Source organism: Sprattus sprattus, assembly GCF_963457725.1.
Source record: "Sprattus sprattus genome assembly, chromosome: 3".
NCBI lineage: Eukaryota > Metazoa > Chordata > Actinopteri > Clupeiformes > Clupeidae > Sprattus > Sprattus sprattus.
The window spans coordinates 35316835-35333460 of record NC_137922.1 but is presented as its reverse complement, the minus strand read 5'-3'; the positions used below and the strand labels follow the sequence as shown (position 1 = coordinate 35333460).

The following is a 16626-nucleotide window of genomic DNA, read 5'->3' as shown; positions in this document are numbered from 1 at the left end:
CTTTGAATCAGTCAATACAGTGCTTCAGGTACAGGAGGGGGCCAAGCAGCCTACGTAGCTTATTGAGAGGTGACTCAGTGGAGGCTAAGAGTGACATGGTGCTGGCTCTCATTAGGTCTGAGTCTGGAAATGTCACTGAGCCGCAGTCAGCACATCACTCAAGGTTGATGTAGATGAGGACTAAAGACAATAGCAGTAGATGTACAAGAGTGTAAGCCATTCAAAATATCTGATTACTGCAATAGGATTAGTGTTTCTCATTTCTCTACAGATTGTTTTATATGAAAGAAAAAATGAAAAAACACATGTCCAACAGACTCTGTTCCTGTGAAGCCTTTGTGGTGTGACTCTCACCTTCCTGTCTCAAGATATTTCATTCAGGGTAGTCACTATGGAGATATCGGATGGCTTATCAATCACAGTCATGGAGCTGTGTTCTTCAGCTGAGGGAAGACGTTATCTACCATTATCTGCCTCTCTTTCACTCTCTCTCTTCCTCTATGATATTGTGTGCTTGTTTGTGTGTGTGTCTCTGTGTGTCTGTTTCATACGTGTGTTTTTGTTTATGTGTGAGCATGTTTTTTGTGTGTGAGTGTCAGTGTGTTTGTGACCATCTGTGTTTTTGTGTATTTGCCCTGTGTGGGCCCACCAGTTACATTTTTTCTGCTGAGTCATGCCACTCTGGCCCCTGGGTCACTGATGTCACTCTGCTGGTTCATACTTGTGCAACAATGAAGGGACATTCCCTCTGGTGTCCACCCTCCACTGCCACAGCACCATCACAGGGCCATCCTCACCACTGCTAAAGGTCCACTGCTAGTAGTAGTCTCCCAAGGACAAATGGGACTCTAACACTACTATTTTGGCATATTAGTACTAGATCCACCAACAAACAGCAACACAACGCTACATTCATAGGTTTTGAAAAAGACATGAGTACTGCTTTACTCTCATGTTTGAATCATAACCCTCTCCATTTTAGACTGCACTCCCACAAGGTGTCTGAGTGGTTCGGATGTTTAGAACAGGTCCCCACCATTTAAGACTGAGCCATGTTCCTCTATGGCCTTGCCAGGCACCATATAAAACACCACTGCTAATCCCCCAATAATCTACCGTTATAAACACATCAACCAGGGGTGAGGGGGGCACGGTGCAACAGAGGACAGAACAAAGGGAGGGGAGGGGAGGGGAAGGGAGGAAAATCACATCAAGAATCCCATTTTAACCTGAGGCTTCAGTAAATCTGTTTGCACATACACTGCGAGCTGATGATGAATCTTGAGAGAATGAGAGAGAGAGAGAGAGAGAGAGACGTAGTTTCTGTGACACCTCCCTGGCAGAATACCCATTAACTGCCAAGTCAAGGGCAGGAATGACCCACGGAGGGGCAAAACAAAATTGGAAGCCTGCCCTGAACCTTGTGCATGACGAATGCATTACGTGGTCTTATGTCATTTCTGTCCCGTTGTCCTTTTTTGTCCCTTGCTGTGTTCATCCCTTCCTCTCTCTCTCCTTCTCTGGTAAATATTCATCTCTTCCTCTCTCTCTCTCTCTCTCTCTCTCTCTCTCTCTCTCTCTCTCTCTCTCTCTCTCTTTCTCTGGTGAATATTCTCAAGTACTTTTATCTCCCAAACAAGCGCAGACAAAAAGGCAACATACACAACTTGTTTCCCTTGATCCAATTTTTGTTTTAAATGGCATCAAAAGCTCCCCTTTTTAAAAATAGCCCCGTTCCTGTCACCAATCCCCTTGCTCTCTGAGATCTTAAGCTCTGATAATCTCCCCTGTAGCGAAGCGAAACCATTCAAATTGAGGTTAACATGCAACTTACTCACACATGCAACACTAAACACACACACACAAAATACAGATGCCGACCCTCACCAAAGCAATTGTGCGAATAAGTTCTCCCTAAGGAACCGCTGTCAGATCATAGCCTAGGAAATCATCTCTCATTTCGTTTCATCATGAAAGAAAGACAGAACCTTGATTCTCTCCTCTATTTGTCTCTTTAAGCATCGTATTAATCACGGACAAGGCAACGTGTTGCCTCTTTAAACATCTGTTGATCAGCAGCAAGAGCAACAAGAAAATACCTGATTCAGTTTTTATATTCAAGCAATATAAGGGAAATTCCAATTTTCTACAACTGACTCCTCAAATGTACTGTGGTATAATATATAGTATATCCTCACACAGCGTGTTTATTATATAAAAGATTGATCTCATTGAAATGAGAGGTAAGGAGGTGGGGGGATGGGCAAGGTGGCTTGAGGGAAGATGAAAGACAGAGAGAGAGAGAGAGAGAGAGAGAGAGAGCGAGAGATATATTATCAAAACATAACATAGAAAATGCAACCTGAACCACTTCTGTTGCTCTATTTCAATCATTAGGATGAATAACAAACACACGCACACACACACACACACACACACACACACACACACACAAACACACTCTCTCTTATCCGAAAATAGGCGCAATCCATTAGCAGCAGCCTTGTCCTTAACACACAAAACCAGATGGAGGCAAAGAACGCTTGGGCAAGTAGCAAAATAAAGGAACACTACCATGAAAACCACAGTAGCACTCAAATGCCTCTGCTGAAGTAGCCACCGTACAGGGAACCCTGCCAATGTGTGGGTTTCAGAGTGCCTCACTTAGGATAAAGAGATGGAGAGAAAGAGACAGAGAGAGGGAGGGATAGAAGCAAGAGCGAGGAAGATATTTTATTGGACTTATTTATGGCACAGCAAAGGGAATTCATTTAAAAAACCTAGCACTTAGAAATAATCACCTTTTGAGAGAGAGAGAAAGAGAAAGAGCGAGAGTGAACAAGAGAGAGAAATGTTCGTATAAATACAAATCCGGGATAAGAATTTGTGGTTCAGGCATATAAACATCCACATTACTTACTGATTAAAAGCAAGAGAACACTGCCAAATTACAAACAAAAAAAAACAACAACAACAACTACCACGCAATGCATAAAAGCCTCTCTCCTAAATCCAGTGTCCTTGGGACTGTAAATGACGCCATTAGTATTATGACAGGAGCATGTCTGCATCTGATCACCTCATGCAGCTTGTTTACAACGTCTCAATATCCCCCCACACAGTCCCTGTCCTCTATGGGGAGGGATCTTAGGTGAAAGCCTTGACAACAAACAACCTACAGTTTGTAAACCCCTTGAAATAAATAAATAAATAGATAAATTAATAGATAAACACATCTGCGTACTTGTTTGCTCTCTCCTCGTTCTTACCTAGAGCTGGCGGGTCAGATGCTCTACCCCTGAGATGCTCTGGGCTACTGAGGTGCTGGGAGGGGTCCTACAGGAGCACAGGCGTCTGTGCAGCTGCCCAATGAGAAATGTGAGCTCCTGGTGCCCAGGCAGCTGCCAGGAAGAGCCCAGCCAGAGCACCGCCTGCTTAGCGCTGATGTCATCACCTTCCCATCACTCCATCACGGGACTCTCTCTCTCTGTCTTTCTCTCACTCTCTCTCTCTCTCTCTCTGTAATGTCCTCTCATTTTCACTCTGACTACTGCCTCTATTCATCTATCAGTTTCATTTTCACTGTCTCTGGTAATCTCTCTCTCCCTCTCGCTCTCTTTCAGTTTTGCTATGAGTCTCCCATTGCCTCTCTTTCTCTACCTCAGTTATTCTCACATATACCCCATCTCTCTCTTTCTCTCTCTCTCTTTCTTTCTTTCTCTCTCTCTCCTCCATGTATTTTTAAAGAAATCTGCATCATCTGGGATTCAAATTAGAATCGCCCCACCGTTTGTCATCATTGGTCACAGTGTCAGTTAATTTGGTACATTAATATGACGTTACTTCTTTTAGATATGTATGGGAGCGGTATTAAGTCATAGTCCTAAATAAGGTAATTTGTCTCTGTGTGGGAATGGGTCTGTCTAGATGGGACCTTAGCATAGCATCGGGGATAGAACTCTTTCATGACAAAGAGGAATTTACTCCAACCCCCCTTCTACATCCAGTCGAAAGCACCAAATCAGAATTACAGTTTAAATCTAGTTATCTGGCATTCATATACTTTTAAGACTAGTTCAATGATGTTAGTACTACTAGTGTCAAAACATATAATATAAACAGAGGGTAAGAAAGGAAGGAAGGAAGGAAGGAAGGAAATAAGGAAGAAAGGAAGGGAGGAAGAAAAAAAGAAAGAAGGAACAAGGTTTCAAAAAAAGGGAAGTGCCAGTGATCCCTACATTGAATAATGACAAGAATAGCCTGTCTTGACTGGGTACTACATCAAGGGACAAAGAGCACAGCACACACCAATGGGGATACACATCTTTTCTGCAACCAATGAGAAGTTTTGGATTTGTGCCAGTTGCAGAAGAGAATGGATGCTTTTGAAACGACCAATCAGAATGTACACTATATTTAAGGCATAAACAAGAAATGAGAACAACAGTCTGAACCCAATGAGGGAATATTCCTGAAAAATCTGTTTACACCTCAAGCTTTCATCTCTTTAATAAAAGCCTCTCAAAGATAACAAAAGAAAATGTGCGTATTAGATATAAATATGTGCAATCGCAGCCTTCAGTCCAATATGTTTCTCCTTACATCACAGTACAACAGGAATGCATAGCAGGGATGCAACACTGTGGCAGGTTGAGGGAGGTCTCATCCAAAGAGAGGCTGCCACTCCTGGTCGCCATGGGAACCACTCAAGTAGCTGTGTGTGCTCCCGCTGAGCGTTGATTACAGTGCGAGATAGCAAGCCACAGCGTAAGGTGAACATGATTGGCTGACTGGGGTTTTTTCGTATTTGATAACCTGCTCCACTTCGGGTGTAGTGTATACACCGAGGAGCTGAGCGTTATGAAATTACTTGGCTGTCGCTCATTGTGGTTTAGTATAGTTAGGGTTGCATATGTTCAAAATTATCTCATTAAGCTGTATGTTCTGTGGTCTGTGTGCAGCTTGTCCTTGGTTGTGAGACTAAATAGCTTCTCCATAGATATGAATGGCTGTACCTCGGTTCAGACAGAGCTCCTTCAAAAACAATCCTCTTATGTCTAGCTCTGGTCTCTGACCTTTGACATGAATGGCTCTGTAGTGACTGCACTCCACCAGGAAAACACTTCTCAGCCCTTCAAAATAATTCAAATTGTTATAAAAATAGAAGCTTTTTTGATGACTATCTTTTCATTGACAAAAGGGGAGAAGGATAAAGGCTGAAAGAGCTGTTCCACAAAGAGCAGTTTGACAGAAGATCCTGTGTACATCCTCTCAATGAGCTGAAAAAACTCTAAAGGAATTCTGGAGTGCACCTTATTTTACAAACGGAGCAGGTCAATTACACCATTTCCCCCCACTTGCCTCAAGCACTGAGTCCAAAGGTTAGCCGTTCATTTTCATCATCTGTAGATTTAAGTTCTGCCGTGTTCATACAGCTGCCTGCTATAATGTCAAGCTGCTTAAATCAAACCACTCAATGGAAACACAACAAACACCATATTCTATTCAGCGCCTCATTGAAAGATAGACATGCATACCGGTACATCCCTATGATACTGCTGAAAAGGCTCCAGACGGAGATATCAAATGTATAACATCTTAACAGCATAACATTACTGCACTGTTTATTTACAGCAGCCGGTGCAAAAAACAGCTGAATGCGTATCATTTTCCTCCGTCGTTATTTTCCAGTTACAGGGACTGAGAGTTCATGGATTGGGCGCGCTTTACATTGACAAACATATCACTGCAGAACTACTGAAAAACATCACTTATTTCACACGGTTTGAGAATGTCTGGTAAGTCAATAGCTATGTTATGAACATGTCGTATAAGTTGTAAAGAGATATTTCGCAGGACGGCTAGCAGTGGAATATCGGTGCTTCGTTGGAACTCACCTGTGTCGAAATGGGAGCTGAGGGCAAAACCAGGGTTGAAGAAGGACGAAGTCATGACCATCACTACGAAAGCCGCGCTCATTCTCACAGAGGCAGTGGGGTGCAGGGTGTCAGAGAATCAAAATTGCGCTATTCTGGCCGAAAATGTAGAGCTCGGACTGTGCATCCTCATGAATTCACGGAGGTATGCTGTCCTCGTGGCATCCCTTTCCCCGTCGTACAGTGAGCAAGCGTCGAATGAAGAGACAGATGTTCAACGGTAATTCTTCGCACTATAAATCTGTACATTTGTCCCAGATAAGATACTGGCTCTTCAGATCTTATCTTTCCTCCGTGTGTTATTTCCCCATTCAAAGAAACTGAGGGGAAATGAGGGAGATTGTCGCTGCAGAGGCACTGGTGAATGCCGAGGCAATTAGACGGACCGACTCAGCTTCTGTCCCTGTAAGACTTTGCACCAAAAGACGCGTTGACCCCCCAAACAATCTCCCATCAGAACGAAACCCTCTGGAATTCATTGATGGGTGATTTAAATAAAAGGGCTAACTAGCACTGCCCGCTGTGAAGCTTGCACTGCAACTCAATTAACGCGTTTGCAGCGCATCAATCGGGAGCTGTTCGGGTGCTGACAGAAACGCCATCTTGCTCGCAATGGTCCCGGGCAACACTCGCTCCGCTCTTGACTGAGCCAGGGGGAGGGGAAAGATATTCGTCAGAATGGCAGCGTAAAGGTGGGAACAGCTGGGCATTATGTCGGTTTTCACCTGCACAAACTATATAGATAAACGATTCAGAAAATGTGTCACTTACTGTAAGATATGTCTTGGAGCGGCTGTGTTAAGTAATTAGCACTCAAGCGTAATCATAACCTGAGGTGCTTAAAAGAAATACAAATTGAGCAGATAGGACGCACATGGTGTCTGATGTTTGTAATTCCATTGAGGCAGCCAACCAGCGAGAATTAATCTCTAACATAATCTCGTTGATTAAACGGGAATGACGCAACTGCTGAACTAGCCCCTTTTTTTTCCATCGAAAAGACAAGTCCTATGATTGTTAGTGCAGGTATGGCACAGGTGTTGCCTGTAGGATTTTCTCAACACACACACACACACACACACAGATTAACCATCCATGCACATGCAAGAAGGAGAAAACAAGTGTGTGTGTGTGTGTGTGTGTGTGTGTGTGTGTGTGTATGAGAGAGAGAGAGAAAGGAAGATGGTTGTGGTAGGTGGTTGGGGAGGGGGGGGGGGGGTCGCCATAGATAGAGCGTGGGGGAGGGGGGGTTGCTATAGATGTACTTTCCACTTTAGCAGAGTGGTTGTGTGATGAATGAGGAACAAGGTGCATGCATAAGCAGAACATAGGGGAAACTGGGCTACAGTATGCACACCAGACGCACCTCAACTCATTCATTTCATGGACACTGTCCACCCATCAGCCCTAGCTGCCATTACTCTGGGCTACCATTAGTGTTCTCCTCACGTCCCATGCCTTAGGTTCTCTTCAGTGTCTTCATGACATTGGTGAGGGCCGTGGTGTCATTCACCTCATGGCTCTTGTAGGTGTCCGATAATTCCTTGTCCTCCTCCTACTTTCAATTTCTCTCCAGGACTGCCAAAGAGGACAGGATTTATATAAACCGGTGCGCAGAGGCCTATGGACAAAAGGCGCACTGAAGGAAAATAAAACCGCACAAAGAGAATGGAAATTTTTCACTGTGGAAATGGTGCACGAGCAGAATGCTAACAAGGAGCTTGGCCTCAGACCAAATCCTTCTTTAGCATTCTGTGTAGGCTGCATGTATTCAAGTCATACAGTATTTGTGGCTAACCACTAGACGCCCACACTGTCATTATCCAGTACGGTTGAGATCCCAGGCTAGTGCCATGTAATGCCAATGTAAATAGTCAGAAATAACCGAAACGGACAGAAATGACAAACATTGTTTTTCCTGACAGTTTCTCTGGTTTTACTGGTTGGTTATCTCAAACAGACAGATCACCCACTTTGACATTTCCAGGCGTGGACTGGCAATAGGAACGTTTGGGAATTTTCCTGGTTGGCCGCGGCCTTGTGGGGGACGGTGTTTTTTTCCCCCCTTTACCAACACTTTCCTCATTATGTAGCGTAAAGAGGTATTCAATAGGCTGTCTTCAATAGGCTGCTAAAGCTAACCGTGGCATGGCTGGTACAACCTTTTGCCATTACAACAGTTTGAAGGTAGTATCATGTCTTAAATAAACTCCTCAAAAAAAGTTTGGAAACGTTTCTTCAGTCGATTATCCCTCCCCTTTAATAATACCAATTGGTACCAAAAAAATGTGGGCCGCTACCCACACGGTTAGCTGTGTTACTCATTCCACGAATGCACGATCCTTACATGTTGTACCTCGTTGTAAAGGTGACTAATCAGGCTTTCCAACGATATACAATACAATACCAATTGGTATTATTAAAGGGGAGGGATAATCGACTGAAGAAACGTTTCCGAACTTTTTTTGAGGAGTTTATAAAGAAGTGCAGAGTATGATTTACACTTGTACCCAGCGGACTGTAAAAAGCGAAACGCTAATAGCAATTGTAATTAATTTCTTGCGAAACCACATTTTGGAGATAGCAATTGTAACTTCTGATCTGCAAAACTGCAAAAAAAAAAACTAATCGCAATCGTACTGGCAAAACTGTACCACAGGATCTGTTTGTGACTTCTGAACTGAGCGCTCAGGAGTGTAATCATTTAACGTGAATTTTGGCTGCTTAGTCTTGTAAAGTACTGTTACAAAAATCAGCTACACACAAAAACCTACACACCCTTGCTCAATTAAGCAAAGAGCTACAGTTGTGACCCAAATGCATCATGGGAAATGTAGTTGTGTCGATCAACCAATCACAGAATAGACCAAAACGAAAGCAAATCTCTCCTGGATACCTACATGCCAAATTGGGAATCCCGCTGCAAGACCCTCCAATGTATCATCTATGAAAACCACGAGCACACAGCCAATTGGCACTCATGGACAACTGGCCTACGGTTTCCATGAAGCTGTGGCACGATTGTCCTGCTTAGGAAAATTAAGTGAGCATGTGAAGGGTGAGTTGTGAGCACAGCGAAGAGACATCAATGGAATGAGAGAGAGGTTGGTACAGGATTTTTGAGTCACGTGAAGTTGAGTCACGCTTCAGTGATCTGTTGCACAGAACCTTCCGAAAGAAAGCAGACAAAAATAAAGTTAAAAGACTACGCTCCTGATTATGATAGCAATTTTTTCTACAAACATGTTAAGTACCTCTAAGGCAAGGTGAATAGAAAGTAAAGGGAGTGATTGTGGAAGTAAGTGGTTATCACTGGGTACAAACATTTTACAAATAAGTAATGTATATCTATGATTCCATGTAATTCCAAACGCAATTCTAGGTTACTTAAAATAATTTACAAGGCACATCATTCTTCTAGACGACATGCATATACTTTGTTAAAGGCTATGTAACCCCAGAACCTAAGTGGAGGTTTACAAACATTTCACAAATAAGTAAAGTATAAATGTTTTTGATTTCATTGTGTTTCTGAAAGTAATTATATGTTACTTAAAATTACTTACAAAGTGCCTTCAATTTACAACATGGCCAAATACTTTTAAATAGTGTAATAGTAAGCGACTGTGAAGAACAGTGTAAGAAAAAAAAAGTAGTTTTGCAGATCAGAAGTTACAGTTGCAAACTCAGAACTGTGGTTTTGAAAAGAGTATATCACAATTGCGATTAGTGATTTGCTTTTACAGTTTGCCATCTACAAGTGCAAGTCATACTCACTTCTTGGTATTTAAGGCACGATTCTACCATCATAAGGAGGCAGGAACAGATCCAATTAGAGGTGCAGTACTGAATGTTACTGTGTGATTGTGAAGTCATTTAAAGCAAAGCATACATCAGTGCATCAATGCTTATGATCAGGTCATCAATGCATATGATCAGGTTGGACTAGTTAATTTAAAGTCATTCATTATTTATTACTGCATTACAAGAAATAAGGAATGGCAAGTGTGTTGCATTGTACAATGTTGTTATTTGTCTATATTGATGTTGGACTATTCATTTCAAATTGCATGACGACAACATAATATTTGATGCTCATGTAAGATAGTCTGAATGATGTCAGATTTATACATTTGTAACTGACAGATAAGGCTGAGTCAGACAGGGAGAGTGTGGAGGAAGATTTATTTGCAGGAACCTCTACGGAGACTTTTCATTCTTATTTTCTGTACAAACATGGGGAGGAAATCCTTAATTGTTTTACATATTATCCTGACACAAACAATACAGATGAATTAATGATTTGTTGATTGTTTAACATGTTGTGTCTTGGGCTGCTTTGTGTTTCCAGCCTGGCCCTGGACATGACCAGCTCTTATAAACATGTTTGCATTGTACCAGTATGTCTGACCGATATTTGATCTTCTTTTAGATGTCAATTCTCCCACTGGTCCATCTAGCAAACTGACGTTTACACCCTCCAGCACAAAATAAGGGCCTGGGATGTTGGAAATGTCGCTACTTCATGTCACTATTTCTCCCAATCTAATTCACTGTCACCCCCTGTTCCATAGAAACCTCGCAAGGGGGGTGAGGCGGTGGTGGTGGTGTCAAGGAGAGCACAAACACAGCTCCCCCCCCCCCCCCCAAACACACACACACACACAAACCTCAGTGCCTACTCATTCCTATCTGACAACTAACATCTCACTCACTGACTCTACCCCCACCTGAAGGCCTGTGAAAATGATGCTCTGGGAATTTAAATATCCAAAGTCAACCAGAGAATGACCCAGATCTGTGTCGTACTTAACACACTTTTAAATGAGAATCCATGGCCCGTGACACGACCGGCTCACTCACCGGTCACCTACAAAGGCAGTGTCCCACATAAACCTGCAGCTCTAGCAGTACACCAGTACTCACAGATGTCTATCCTACTACTAAGCCTGTATGAGCCCAATATACTCCTGTCAGTGTATGCTCTGCCATATCTGATACGTGAGTCACTGTAATCAGATATGCTAATAGCTGTAGTTACTGCGTAAGGGCGTCTCCAGAGTGAGGCTGTTGATTGCGGAGGCTCTTGAGGCATCAGACAGATTATACACCATCTCTGAATTCATGCATATAGACACACATGTATATAGACACACACACATTCAGACACATACATATGACTACATATGCCGCATGACTCAGTTCACAAACATGGACAGTATATAGACATAAATCTACACACTATATACAAATGAAAACACGCATGCACACACACACACTAACACACACACACGCACGCACGCACGCACGCACGCACGCACACACGCACACACACACACACACACACACACACACACACACACACACACACACACACACACAGCATACCCACAAACAAAAACAGGGGCATAACTATAGGGGGTGCAGCCGGACCTGGGCCCGCGGGGTATCGGGGCCCTTAGCCGGGCCCAAAGATATACTTACGTCTCTTGACGGGCCCCCCACAGTACTGCGTCAAATTTCGCCAATCAGTTATGCTTGTGTTCAAAGACAAACTATTGTTAGACTCAAGGCAGTGTCTTATGCTATATATCATCTTGAAAAGGCAAACTTATCTCCGTCATGGTTTTTATAACTTTGGGGGGAAAAGTAGCAATTTATAACAAAATCATATGCCTATCGTACAAACACTATAGAAACCATCAAAAAACTATTCAATGAAATTAATAAGTTCTTATTTTCTTTGGAATTTTTGTGTTTGGTGATGGTTGTCTCCCCAACACACCTCTTTCCCATCACCCCCTCTTCTAATGACATCACCTTGTTCTGAGCTCCACCCCCTTCCCTTCTCTTCCCTTCCCTCCCCTGCTATCCTCTCTTCTCCCCTCTCTTTATTTAGGTCTCAGGTCAGTGTCTTTGCCGACCCATCATGCACTGGTAGTGGAAGGCCTTCCCAGCAGGCTCCAGCGGGAGGAGCGTAACTGTGCCTGTGGGAGTGTGTGTGGAGGCCTGGCGTGGGGTGGGGGTCGGTGGGAAGGGAGTCCAGCCGTAAGGGCCCCCTGTGGAGCTCCGGTCCATCAGCGGACGGACAGCTGGAGGAGCCCATGCTGTTTGGACTGGAGCAGACCTATGAGAATGCAGACCATCTCTCCCTCCCTCCCTCCCTCACTCACTCTCTGTCCTCGTTATACTTTCTCGCAACGTCTCTCTCTGTATCTCTCTCTCATCTTTCTATCTCTCTCCTTCTCTCACTCTCTGACTTCCTTCCTTTTTCTCCATCTCTCTCTTTCTCCCCCCTCTTTCAGCCCCCCCTCTCCCTATCCCTTCCTCTTCCCTTTGTCTTTCTCTTTATCTCTCTGTCTCATTTACTGTTCTATCTTCTCTTCATCTCTGTCTCCCTCTCACATTCCCCATCTCTCCCCCCTCCTCCTCCCATCTCCTCCCCCAGAATAAGATCCATTCTAGGCCTGTTTGCCCAGAGGATACAGTAGGGGGCCTCTCACGTGAAGAGGAATGTGCCTCTGAAGCTACACAAGACCTGTTATGAAGACGGAGGAAAGTCAATAAAAACAAATAAATAAATAAAAACACAAATAAATAAAATATAGCTGCAAGCAGCGATGGCGGTTTCCTCCTCCAGACATTGCGAACCAGGGAAAAATGTATTTTTGTTACAATTTGTTACTGTATAGAAAGATCCATGCTGCAGACTTGCCAATGGGATATAACATTTCAAATGCATTACTTTGAAGATCCTCAAGGGCCATGGCTTCAAGCGAGTGAGAAGGGGTGTGGTCATCCCTACATTTCCTTAAATGTTGTGTGTGTGTGCTTGCGCGTGTCAAAGGAGCCTGTCCCTGTGTGTGTGTGTGTGTGTGTGTGTGTGTGTGTGTGTGTGTGTGTGTGTGTGTGTGTGTGAGAGAGAGAGAGAGAGAGAGAGAGAAAATCTGGAGCACACACACGCGGAAGAGCAGAGAGAGAGACCTTCTACTGAAAATCACCCTAGAAATTAGCCAAGCATGTTTCAAATATTCACCAAAAATCCACTTTTCATCTAACAGTCAACTTTTTTTCAGATTTGCGTACTTAACATTCTCAAGTGTCTTCACATGAACTTGTGATTGAATCAGAGTATCACTTTTTGACCTGTTGATGTGTAAAGCATTATTTTAGCGTTAACAATCTATCCAATTTGCTTTATATCAATCATTTTTTTAAGATATGAAGTTGCCTTTGCACATGGGAACATGTTGTAGTGTTTTCCAGTGACATGTAAAGTTTGGTGTTGATTTCACAAAGATTTGCCAAGATATGACTTCACTTCCTGTTTGGCGACTTTTATGCTGAATTTGAGTGGCTGTACCGGACAAACGGTTTTGAGGATCAAAATTCTTTCCATGACTTTTGTGAAGCTAGGTCTGAAGATCATCTCTGGTGATTTTGAAGAAGATTTGCCAAAAATTGTAGGAGGAGAAGGCTTTCAAAGGTTTTTGATAAAACCGGAAATAGCGGAAAATCTATACAACCGGAAATTGACGCCATAGGGTGTGTTTAATTCGTCTTGATCCAGGGAATCCAATGGTACCTCATTTTTGAAAATCGGTCATACGGTTCAAAAGTTGCGTGTGATACAAAAGTCCAACTTTGACCTGTTGGTGGCGCTAGAGTGGTCTATTGAGAGCCATGAAACTTGGTGTGATTGAAGAAGGGACTGTCCTTAATGAGTGTGCCACATTTCACAAAAAGTTACCATATGGTTCTAGGGGCTGCCATTGACTCCCATTGCAGCAACATAATAATAAGAAAGCTTACAATAACAATAGGTTACCTCCTACCGGAGGAAACCTAATAAACACACAGATCTGATCCATGCTGGAGAGGAAGCCAGTCGTGCTCATTATTCACAACCTGTCTCGTAGACTCATTAATCTTCATCTTGAAAGTGGTTTCAGTTTCCTTTGCATACCAGAGCACTTTGAGATGACATTAGCATTAAGACCGCAAGCTCTACAACTGCTTGTCTTTTTGCCTGTACGCACATGTTTGGTTTGAGTTTAAATCTGTCTGAATGAGCAGGAGTGATGGGGAAAATATGCAGATGAAATATGTTTTGACATTGGACTTGAGATTCCGTGGCAGGCAACAAGCTACTTCTCTTGTCGGCGTCGCTCCATCACGTTGACAGATTGCCTGTCTCCTTAGTCACTGGGTCCTGCCATTTGAAGCCAAGGAATTATTTTTTGCAGCAGCTTCAACTAAAAAACATGACGGCAGACAAACAGTATTTAAAGTATCTCTAACCACAAACACACACACACACACACACACACACACACACACACACACACATACACACACACACACACACACACACACACACACACACACACACACACACACACTCACACACACACACACACACACACACACACACACACACACACACACACACACACACACACACACACACACACACACACACACACACACACATTCCCTAACAGGGACCAGACATCTGAGCATAATCCTGTCGCCAAATAATTAGGCAGGAGCATAAACTATTAAGCTCCAGGGTTACAGCCTGTCTCTCCTGGGTGGGTTGGCGACCTAAAGACCTGCAGTATAATATCACTGCGGGGGTGAGGAGGAGTGGGGAGGTGCGCTGGCCAGAGCTGCAGCACTGGAGGAGCAGCCAGGAGAGACAGCAGTACATATTAATGTAGTATCGATGCAAGAGAGAGATACAGAGGAGGCTGGGAGTGCCACGTTGCATTTTAACAAATATATAGAACATGTACAATTACTAGAGGACTGTATGCAGATGTCATGTAATAATGTTGACAGTGTTAAAAGTGTTGTGTTTGCGTAGGCATTAGGGTGTTGTAAGCTTCATTATGTAGATATTAAGTATTTTGTTAATATTGAATTGTAAGTGCTGAAATCTCATCTCAAAACAACTGAGCTGTGAGTTTTATTGTTTGGCCTTTAAAAGCGTAAACTCAAGGAGAGCTTTTGTGATATAATTGGCATATCCAATACAAGCCTTATTGAGCCAGGCTTAGAAAAGTGATTTCCTTTCAAAACACAGACAATGTTTTCTTTGATTTCTTAACTTTACAACTCGGAGCAAAATAATAAAATGAATAAAGGAATTAGATGAGATGAAAGTGAATGAGAGTGTGTACCCCCTGTAGGGTTTAAGCTAGGGAGGGATAAAAGACCACATGTAACCAATTCACTACACAGACACAGACACAGACACACACACACACGCACACACACGCACACACATATACACACACACACACACACATTACTTCCTCCTTAACAGATCAGGGGCTGGTGGAGGAGAGGAGATGGGGGGGGGGGGGGGGGGGGGGGTCATTGTCTATGATGTAATCTGAGGTGAAGCTGATCGATATCCACTGCAACATGGTGTGAGGTGAGAGTGTGTGTGTGTGTGTGTTGGGGGGGATGTTGGGCAGTGGCTTCTTCAATAATACACTCAAAAAGGAAAGAGATATGATGCATCAGGGCTCTCAGCCAATGGCGTGTTTAGCGTTCACCACACCACCTGGGGCACATTGGATAGATTGGTAAACCCATCACGGTATCAGCTTTGAACCTGCATCGGTAGTGTAGGCATGGATTGAATGTTTATCAGTTTATCAAACAGACTTCTCAAACATAATCTAGTCAAGGGCTCCTTTGTGCTCCCAGGTTGCACAAGCCCATCATCTGGAATAGCTTCTCCATCGCCTTAGATGGAAACTGAAATCAGACATCTCCAGTAGAACTAACAGTGAAACTAACAGACAGAGGATACTGACAGCAGCCTTACAGCGTGGCAGTGCGCCGTCACACTTTCCTGTGTCCAGAATGGTGCCCACAATGCCCTCCGGTTCACCCCACGTCCATGCCAGCCTGGTGCTATCCGTGGGTGAGGATGGTCGAGAGTAGTAGACTCTCAGGGCGCAGGGGAGGAGAGGAGGGTGGCAGGGGGTCAGGAGGGGGCAGGAGGGGGCAGGATGGTGACGGCTGTCTGGCAGATGATGGAGACGTGGCCCCTCAGGCCCCAGGTATTTAAGGCAGGAAGCTGAGGTGCAATGGACTAGACCAGACTCAAGCTTGGTTCATACCAGGGAGTTTACAGGGAGAAGAGAGAGGAATAAAAACACCAGAGCGGGTGAGTAAGAGAGAGAGAGAGAGAGAGAGAAAAAGTGAGTAAAAGAGAAAAAAGAGTGAGAGTGAATTAATGAAAGTAGCAAGGTTAGAGACAGGAAGTGAATGAAAGAGACCCTGAGCAAGTGAATGGTAGAATGTGAGGTTGTGAGGTTGTGTGTGTGTGTGTGTGTGTGTGTGTGTGTGTGTGTGTGTGTGTGTGTGTTTTTGTGTGTGTTTTTGTGTGTGTGTGTCTGTGTGTGTGTGTGTGTGTGTGTGTGTGTGTGTGTGTGTGTGTGTGTGTGTTTGCACTGAGGGGGAAGAAATAGAGCGAATGCTTGAAGTGCATTCAAGCAGAGTGCTCTAAAGAGAAGAATGTCATGGTTATAAATCAATAAAAGGACACAGATCTTAAAACATGTTGAATATGTTGACTCACATATTTGGGCAATGACACAAACCTGAAAATGTCACAAATATGCAACATGTTGTGTGATTCATTGCCACGCAAATGACCCAAAAGAAATAC

General features: G+C 43.6%; 1 protein-coding gene across 1 annotated transcript in view; it reads right to left on the bottom strand.

Moving 5' to 3' along the window:
• The window catches only part of aatkb (apoptosis-associated tyrosine kinase b), a gene marked incomplete at its 5' end in the record, with an annotated part of 57953 nt that extends 51995 nt beyond the window's left edge, over window positions 1–5958 (bottom strand). Inside the window, one exon of the mRNA XM_080835460.1 lies at window positions 5898–5958. Within this exon, the coding sequence (XP_080691586.1) occupies window positions 5898–5958 (61 nt within the window). The remainder of the gene's footprint in view (window positions 1–5897) is intronic.
• Between the last annotated feature and the right edge of the window lie 10668 nt (window positions 5959–16626).